The sequence below is a fragment of the Brassica oleracea genome, chromosome C2 (assembly GCF_000695525.1).
Source record: "Brassica oleracea var. oleracea cultivar TO1000 chromosome C2, BOL, whole genome shotgun sequence".
Lineage (NCBI taxonomy): Eukaryota > Viridiplantae > Streptophyta > Magnoliopsida > Brassicales > Brassicaceae > Brassica > Brassica oleracea.
In genome coordinates, this window is record NC_027749.1 from 14,350,265 (window position 1) to 14,360,067 (window position 9,803).

Sequence of the window (9,803 nt, forward strand, 5' to 3'; positions counted from 1 at the left end):
TAAATGACAAAAAAAATAAAAAAAAACTACCGCTACATATTTTTTAAGACATAAAATTTTTATTGTATTTTTCAATAGTTAATATAATATTATAGAAAAATTAATTAATTTATTAACTCGTAGTTCATTTGCGGTCGATCCAATAATCCATTGTTAAGTTGTCTGGTCCACCGTCCCGGTCGGGTTTAAAACACTTCGGAAAGTTTATTCCAAATGATTAATTCATTAGATAAAATCAAGCCCATTGACTATGGCTTTGTGGCGTCAGAAACTGGAGACTCTAACCAACGACCGATGGCTGGTGTTCGTGTGTGCCATGTGGATCCAGTCCGTCGCCGGCGTCGGTTATTTATTCGGTGGCTCAATGTCCCCGGCGATCAAGACTTCTCTTGGTTACAACCAGAAACAGATCGGTCTTCTCGGCGTCGCTAAGAACCTCGGCGACGCTATCGGATTCGTCTCCGGTGCTTTATCGGACGTATCACCGTCTTGGACGGTTCTACTCGTCGGTGCTGCTCAGAATTTCGTCGGCTACGGTGTTGTCTGGCTCGTCGTCACCGGTCAATTGCCTAATCTTCCTCTTTGGATTGTGAGATGAATTTTTCAATTCGTATTTTGTATACATGATTTCTTTTTATTACATGATGTATAACTAACATCCGAACAAGACTCCTGTTTTTTTGTTTTTTTTATGCTTTCTTTTATGTTTTTTTTTTTTAATGTTTTCTTACATAAGTTTTGTTAATGCAGTTGTTCGTAGCTATTTTCGTGGGAACGAATGGAGAAACCTACTACAATACAGCATCCTTAGTCTCATGCATTCATAACTTCCCAGAGAGCCGTGGTCCTGTTGTTGGAATCTTGAAAGGGTTCTCTGGCTTGAGCGGAGCAATCTTGACTCAGGTTTACTTGATGTTCAACCCCTCTCATGACTCTTCTGTTATCCTCATGGTTGCTCTTGGACCACCACTGGTTGTTCTTGCTCTACTATTTGTTGTTAGACCCGTGGAAAGAAGTTGCAGAGCGAGCTCGCGGTCTGATGATTTACGTTTCTTGGCTATTTACGGCTTCTGTGTTGTCCTCGCAGTGTATCTATTAGGAGTGTTGGTACTCCGGAGTCTCGTAGATATAACTCAAACAGTTACCACAGCCTCTGGAGCTATTCTTGTCGTTTTGATGGTTGCTCCGGTTCTTGTCCCTTCTGCATCGGTTTTCCTCTCAGGTATTAATAACGCCGCCTTGGCGAAGACCGGAGAAGAAACCACCAGTGTGGATCTGAATGAGATTAAAACTTTGATTGAGAGGAGTGACATATCGCCGGAAAAAAGAAGAGCCCCTTGCATAGGAGAAGATTTCACATTGTTACAGGCTTTGGGACAATTCGACTTCTGGCTTATATTTATGTCTCTGGTTCTAGGTGTAGGTTCGGGGATAACAGTTATAGACAATCTTGGTCAGATCTGTTATTCCCTTGCCTATAGCAACGCCAAAGTATTCGTCTCACTAATCAGCATCTCCAATTTTCTTGGCCGTGTTGCTGGTGGTTACTTCTCTGAGCTAATCATAAGGTACCATTTCACTTAGACATTCATACATAAACGTTTATAGTCAAATTGTTTTTTTTTAACTGAAAATAATCAGCACTTTCTTCGTCTTTACAAGAAAACTCTCACTTCCAAGAACAATGGCAATGTCTGCAGTTCAGGCGATAATGTCGTTAGGGCTAATCTACTATGCCATAGACTGGCCTGGGAAGATCTATGTAGTCACCATTGTAATAGGAATGGGTTATGGCGCTCATTGGGCAATCGCTCCTGCTTCAGTCTCTGACATTTTTGGACTAAAATGCTTCGGTTCTCTCTACAATTTCCAGATTACAGCATTGCCTATTGGGTCGTTTGTGTTCTCAGGTGTGATTGCAAGTAACATATATGACTACTACGCCAGGAAGCAAGCCGGGACCTCCCCAGAGACTGAGTCACTTACTTGCACAGGATCAGTGTGTTATTCGGTTACGTGTGGTCTCATGTCCGTGGTGTGTTTAATGGCTATGCTGCTGAGTCTGAGTGTTGTTTATAGGACAAGGACGTTTTACTTGAGGCTTCATCGAGTGTCCAAGACTTGAAGATAATGTGGACTGTGGACCTTTTTAACGTGCCAAATGTTGTTCTCTTGGCCTTTTGTAAGAAACATGTTAGCAATTCTACAATTTGGTTTAAATTCGACAAAATCTTACTAGAGTCCACTTGTAATGTTAAAAAGATTACCCTAAAGAGTTAGTAATGTACACGTTTTATTTTTTTCTACCGTCTAGAGCATCTCGAAAAGACATTTTATTAACTTCAAATATGATGTTTGCTCTAAAAAAAACTTCAAAATAGTTTTAAATAGTGAAATTTTACACGTTTTATTTTTTTTCTACCGTCTAGAGCATCTCGAAAAGACATTTTATTAACTTCAAATATGATGTTTGCTCTAAAAAAAAACTTCAAAATAGTTTTAAATAGTGAAACTTCATATTTGAAGTGTTCATTTGCATTTTGATATTTATGTGTATTATTAAATATTTTTTGTTTATCGTTTTAATTCTTTAAAATTTTCTATCTGATAAATATTTCAAATTTGTTTTCATAAATTAAAATGTAACACATAAAATTAAATAAAAACTTTAAAATAAGATTTAAAATATTTTAAAACTAGATTAAGAAACACTAGTTGATCTTATATGAGAACATTACACAAATACTTTTATAGTGTAATGTGATATTTTTTGTGTAGTTTAATATAGAAAAATTCCATAGGATATCATTTTTAAGTTTTTTGTCATAAAAATAGCCCTTAATGAAAAAATGTAAAAGGTAAAAATAGCCCTTAACGTATTTTTACCATATGGTTAACTAATATAGACTTAGGGTTTAGAGTTAAGAGGTGTGGTTTTGGGGATATGGTTTCAACTTTTAAAAAATAAAAAATAAATATTAAAAATTTCAAAATAAAAAAGGCTATTTTTGTGAAAAAAACTTAAAAATGGCTATTTGAGAAAATTGTCCTTTAATATATTAACAAAGTTAAGATCTGCGCCTTTCGCGGAAATAACCTTCTATATATAACATTATTTTTAGTATTATTATTATTTATTTTGCGTTATACTATAAAAAATAATAAATATTTATTGAAAATTTGATAAATCAGTAACTATTATATAGAGTAAAATATTCACTCTTGTTTATTACAGTCATTTTTGGTAAATAAATCAAAATCAATTAATTTATCTATTTTATATGGGGAAATTGTCAAAAATACCACATTCATAGTATCACTTTTCATGTTTACACTAACCAATTTTACCAATCACTTTTAATAAAGGGTAAAAAAACATTTATAATCCTTGGGTTAACTAATCTAGATTTATGGTTTAGATTTGAGGGGTGGAGTTAGGATTTTTGAAATGTGAAATTTAGTATTTTAGTAACTATAAAAATAAATACTTGAAAAATTTGAAAAAATTAAAAAATAGTTTCAAGCATAATTTTCGATTTTCAAAAAGAAATTTTGAAAAAAAAAAATCAAAAGTTATTTTTATAAAAATTTCGAATTTGAAAAATTATTATTCGAAAACATAAAATAAAATTTCTTTTATTTTTCTATTTAAATAATTATTTATTATATATATAGAGAACAAAGGTATGTCTTTTGCCAATTAACGAAGAAGATATTTTTGAAAATATCTTTTTAGTGGTGATAAAGATGAATAATGATATCGTGAATGTGGTAAACATGAAAATTCCTCTTTTATATGGTAGATAAATAAATTTAAATGATATTAATATAGAAATATAGTATAATTTTAATATGACTAACTATTAAATGAGGTTTCATACTCATATCGTAAGAGTCATGTGGTTTTATGATATTTGTAGGTAAAATTACCAAAAATGACATAAAACTTGATTTTAAATGAATCCTGCCAAAACCAAAAAAACTCATTTTCTTAGAAAAACCACAAAACGCATTTTTCCACCAAAACAACAAAAACGCATTTCGCACCAAAATCGAAAAACCGTATTTTTCCACCAAAATTACAAAACACATTTTCCCGCCAAAATAATAAAAACATATTTTTCTGCCTAAACCGTGAAACATAATTTCCGCCAAAACCGTAAAACACATTTTCCCGCCATCACAAAAACGCATTTACGTAAACAGTAAAAAATATATTTTCCAGGAATTACATTTTCCATCAAAAAATGGCAAACACATTTTCCGCCTTAACTATAAAACGTATTTTCCCGCCAAACCATAAAATTCATTTTCCCGCCAAACTGTAAAAATGCATTTTCTCGCCAAAATTTAAAACCATAAAACGCATATTCCCGCCAAAACCGTGAAAACATATTTTCCCAGCAAAACCGTGAAAATATTTTTTCCGCCAAATCAACCAAAATGCATTTTCTGTCAAAATCGCAAAATCATTTTCTTACCAAAACAAAAGTATATAAGTCATTTGTTTATTAAAATTATCTACATTAAATAGAAATGAGAAAAATAGAAATGAATAGTCTAGAACAATATCGAGATGGATCATTTGGGTCATTTGGATGAATCATTTGGATAAATCATCTAGATGCAGAAGAGAGATGTACAAATGAACAGGCATCTGCTAAGTATTACTGGAGTTCAAATCTTTTTTTTTTTTTTTGGGTCAAACTAGAGTTCAAAACTAATATTAAGAAATTTCCCTAAGATAACAAAAATTCTTCGACCTATATTCTTACCCACTTAAGTCCACAATTTATCTCAACATTCAAATGCTGTCTAGATCTCCCCGAACGCTTAAATGGCCTTATAACATAGTCTAACTTCATGAAAATCGGTGTGGAAAACAAGTGTGTAACATGTAAATCGATTCTGAAAATGATTAAAGTTAGAATTGTGAAAGTAGGAGCCAAAATTTTTAAATAAATATCTCCACCTAAATAATCTATAGACAGAAAATATCTTTCAACTGTTAGGAAAGAAAATAAAATCTTTCTTTATGTGAGAATGGTCCACACTCCTTGATTCACACTTATCTTTCTTATTTTTTAAACATTCAAAACAATAATACCCAAACGGCAATAAAAAAAGCACCTCCATCAGTAAAAAAAATTATGTAAGTTTCTAAAATAAATAAAAATAAAAATATTATAATTTTTTTTATTTTTTATTTTCTTAAAACCAATTAAATCATTTATCATTTTTTTTAAAGCTAAAAGTTTAAGACTTTTACACACTTTCTCTCCTAATTTTTTTAAAAAAATCTCTAGGACTCCTCCTAAGTCATAGGACAATCAAAATCCAAAACATTTTGCTATTAATTGGAGACTTAAAACAAGGTCTTCGTTCAAAGTATTGTCTTCATCAAACAAAGAAGGAAATAAAATGCAGACGTAAAAAATGATTTACTTCTATTTTGGATATTGGATATGCATGGAAATAATTTGAAATTGAGAATATAAGTTTGACCTAGCACATTTGTGGATTTTAGGAAAATACAAACTGGCATACCAGTTTTGTACTAATCCTTGACGTGTTCATCACTGTGCGGTGACGTTCTATATAAAGTTTATCTTGAGGTTTCTTACATTACATACAAATATATATATTTGATAATCCGTCATCTAGTAATTTGAAGCTGCTCGTTCTGATTCTCTCCACACAGAGGTAAACATTTACCTTCCGGTACTCAACATCATCTTCTCTATGTATTATTTTGCTATCTGCACTTTTGACTTTGTGTTTTTTAACTCGTATTATGAACGGGCAATTTGGCATAAATTATCTGATTTAGATTATACATTTTAATGAGTTTGATTGTGGAGAAACAATAGATTTGTTTATTCTTCACAAATTGAAATGATTTTCATAGTCAAAAACTTTATCTAAATACTGAGGATTCGATCTTGACTCTTGAGTTGTTTGTTATTACTTTTAAGAAGTTTGTTATTAATCTAAGACTTCAATATCTGAACATCTAAGGTTTAATACATGTTAAGGAAACATATAATTGAGAGGAACAAATAGATCTTTGGATCTAACTGCTTGATATTTAACAAACTTTGGCAGAAAAAGCATCTATACAAATATCTTTTATGCTTTGAGATCGCATTTTCTGTTAAAGAGTTTAGGATCAATGTTTGGCAAAGCTATTCTTGGTCTATGTTTAAGAATTATTCATGAACTGAAACTTATAGTCTCTGTGTTTGCAGGAATTGAACTAAAAGACCTAAAAGGATATATTTTGAGGATATATTTTGAGGAAGAAATGTTGCAATCGGAAGGCCTTAGAAACGCAGCTAGAGTAAATAAAGAGGCCGCTATGGAGTGCTACAAAGCGGGCAGGTTTGGTAGAGCCAAAGATAAAGCATACGTCGCTAGTTATTTCTTTCCCGAGCTTCCTGGTCTTCGCCGTCTCAATGCCGTTCTTCAGGTGCTGATCGGGTATGATAAAAAATTCAACGGTAGTGTTGACTGGTACGCTGTTTTAGGGGCTTACCCGACCGAGGATGTTCCAACAATCCAGAAACGTTACAGAAAACTGTTTCTGGACATGACCATGGACGATGGCGAGTCTCTCGTTGGCACTTATAAAGCAAACAAGATATTTTCTGACTCCTGGAAATTCTTGTGCAATGAAAAGGGCAAGAAACTTTATGACATGAGGCGCCGTGACCAGCTTCAATTAAGAGAGCGACAGCTCCGGAGCTCGTTATTTGTTCCCGTGGTTTTGTCGGCACCTAAACCGAACATGTCTAATGAACAGATGGTACAACCTCCTCCTCCATCATTCAGAGTTAGCGGAGGAGAAAGAAAACGAAAGGCGTCTTCATCAACAACTGTCCCTCATGTCAACAAGGGAAGAAAAAAACAGTGAAGACCAATTCTCTCAAGAAATCCCGTTTTCTTTCTAGACTTGATATAATAAACTACAATGAAGCTGAGTTAGTATCAGTGTGATACTGATTCAGTGACTTTATCTCTGCCTTTTATTTCGTTTTCAAAAGTTGATAGATGTTCCTAGGAACATGATTGTATCTTGAAGCAATGTTATCTTTTAGGAATGAGACTTTGATTTTACCTTATATCATTTTGAAAGTAGTTTCTCCATCAAAGTAGAAATAGTAATAACATTTGCATTACATAAGGCTTGACTGGTTTTGCTGTTAGCACCCGCAAATACTGCATTTGCGGGTGGTAGTGGTTGTTAACGTTTTGTAACAATCACAAAACACTATAATTCACTTTAAATCGTTTTAAACTTATTAAAATCAACAGTTGGTTTCCGCTACGTAATATTGAAAATGAAATATTCAAAAAATAAATATTAAGATATTATAAATAAAATGTATATAAATACATTTTATATTTTAGCTTATATCCACTAACATTATTATTATTTTGCATTATAAAAACTTTAAACCAAAAATATTCACTATAATTTTTAAACAATAATATATATACATATAGAAACCAATTTTTTTTTTGAAAGTCTAATATAAATCTTCATAATTGTTTTTGAAATTATAACTTTCATCTAAACTAAAAAAAAAAAAACATAATAATATTATTAATTATATTAAATTAAGAATTTTATTTTTATCATAATAATTTGTTTTGACATATTTATAACGTTATAATGTGTTAATTTTGACAATTTATTGTTAAACTATTGCATCATCTCATAATCAACCAGTCATAAGTATTTCGCAAACGCATCAACTCTTAACTGTTGTACCAATCGTACAACTTAATAACGCTTGAAACCACATCTATCCACATCTGCAAACTCCCACAACCATATCCAAAATTGGCATTCAACCATCCAGACCCTTAATTTATCCAGATAACGATATATATATACTTGACTAGTAATTTTTTATTGAAAAACTAAGATTTTTATTTGATTTTTATTTAATGTTAATAGAATAATTTGGCAAAACTAGTAACTCCAACATATAATGCAAATAATAATATTAAATACGTTAGAACAAAGAATTGCTAAGATAAGCTAGAGAGTAGGCACATAGATTAAGAAAATATTACCTGCTTTGTAAACCACCGTATGAATATACTCTTTAACTCCGATCAAAATCTCATGTCCCAAAATCCAGATACTTAGGGGCTGATTGGCAAGTGTTCTAGATGTTGTTGACAGCCATCTCTATTTTAAAAGTTATTTTGTAAAGCAATCATGCTTTAACTTTTAAAAAATAAATCTAAGGCAAAAAAAAATTAGAAAAAGAGATATCTTAACTCTAGAAGTCTATTTATCTACGGTTTTTATTTAGTGCTTTCAATGTATTTGAAAATATTTCTATAGCAAACAAATTAAAACCATGGCCAAAATACTCACAACAAATAATTTCTAAAGCATAAAATCTAAAACTATAGAACCAACCAATCATCCTCTTAGGAATTGAAATATAAAAAATGGAAAGCTGAATTATCCAAAAAAAAAACGGAAAGCATAAACAGAAAGATGGAGAACAACAAAAACATCATGCCCAACCACCAACCACCGCCACAGACGGCGACATTCAACCCAGTTTCACAGGAAGTGAACGAGCAGTTAAAGAATTTATCGTACCAGCAGATGCTGTGGAGAATTCAGTACTCATCAGCTTCCTTCGGTTTGGATTAAGAAAATTATGAAATCAGATCGCAATGTCCATATGATATCCGCCAAGACTACGATGGTGTTTGCCAAGACTTGCGAGATGTTCATAGTTGATTTAACGATGCACTCATGGCTCCAATACCGACGAGAAAAAACGCTGTACACTTCATAAATCGTATCTCCGCCATGGTGGCACACACATTCGCCTTTGATTTCCATCTCGGCGTCGTCCCCAAAGCTGAATCTCTCGATGCTGATCCGGCTTACATGGAAATGCCTCATCCCAAAGTGGCATGCAGTCAGGCCCGTCTCAATCATTTGCTAGGCCATGCGCAATTTATAAAAAAATACATATAATCTGCAAAAAATTGGCCCTAATATTTTTTGCAGAGGACCCTAAATCTTAACTAAAATTTACAAAAACATTATGGACCATATGCAAATGTGCATTGGGCACATGCCAGGAGACGGGCCTGCATGCAGTATTATTACCCAGTGGTAATGGATGGAAGTGGAATGTACGAGCCATAGTTGGGGCCGAGTCCTTGGCTGGCGGTTAATGGTGGTGACGGGAGGATGGGGGTGGCGAAAGCGACGAAAATTGAAATGTATGGATTTTGGTTTTAGGGTTTTTGTAGCTGTTTTTGTTGGGAATTTGAATTTTCTTTCGGAGTTTATTTCTTTCATGTAAATATGGTTTGACACAAATCAAAATAAAATATATTTACTATTATGAATCAGATTGTGGATGGCTCATAACCAAGAGATTATGATTTGTAATCTTTTTATTTATCTATGACGGTGTAATCTCCTATATAAGGAACCTCTATGTTATGAATAAAGACAAACTTTTCCATTACTTTTACAACACGTTATCAGCACGAAACTCTAAAATCTCTAAGCTAAGAAACCAAAAGAACAAAACCCTAAAACCCTAACCCTAGCCGGCGAACCGACGAACCCTAATCCGATCGCGCCTCTTGTTCTCGCGTCTGTTCCAGCTCGCGTCCCCGTCTCAGCTTCAGACGATCTCAGCCTGATCTCAGTCTCAGCCCGCATCCCGGACAGCTCGCGTTCCCGATCAGACGTCCGCAAGCCGATAGCGATTGGCGCGCAAGCATACCGTTCGCGTTCCCGACGATCAAGG

General features: G+C 33.2%; 2 protein-coding genes across 2 annotated transcripts; both read left to right on the forward strand.

The window, feature by feature from the left end:
* The first annotated feature begins 208 nt into the window (after window positions 1-208).
* LOC106319546 (protein NUCLEAR FUSION DEFECTIVE 4) lies at window positions 209-2,301 on the forward strand. The gene is made up of 3 exons (XM_013757911.1): window positions 209-589; window positions 751-1,568; window positions 1,663-2,301. Exons 1-3 carry the CDS (start codon window positions 251-253, stop codon window positions 2,123-2,125), a joined length of 1,620 nt encoding a protein of 539 aa, XP_013613365.1. The 5' UTR covers window positions 209-250; the 3' UTR covers window positions 2,126-2,301.
* A 3,343-nt stretch (window positions 2,302-5,644) lies between these two features.
* On the forward strand, window positions 5,645-6,913 carry LOC106323518. Its single transcript, XM_013761627.1, has 2 exons — window positions 5,645-5,703; window positions 6,249-6,913. The coding sequence occupies exon 2, from the start codon at window positions 6,305-6,307 to the stop codon at window positions 6,911-6,913; it is 609 nt and encodes a 202-aa protein (XP_013617081.1). The 5' UTR covers window positions 5,645-5,703; window positions 6,249-6,304.
* The last annotated feature ends 2,890 nt before the right edge of the window (window positions 6,914-9,803 follow it).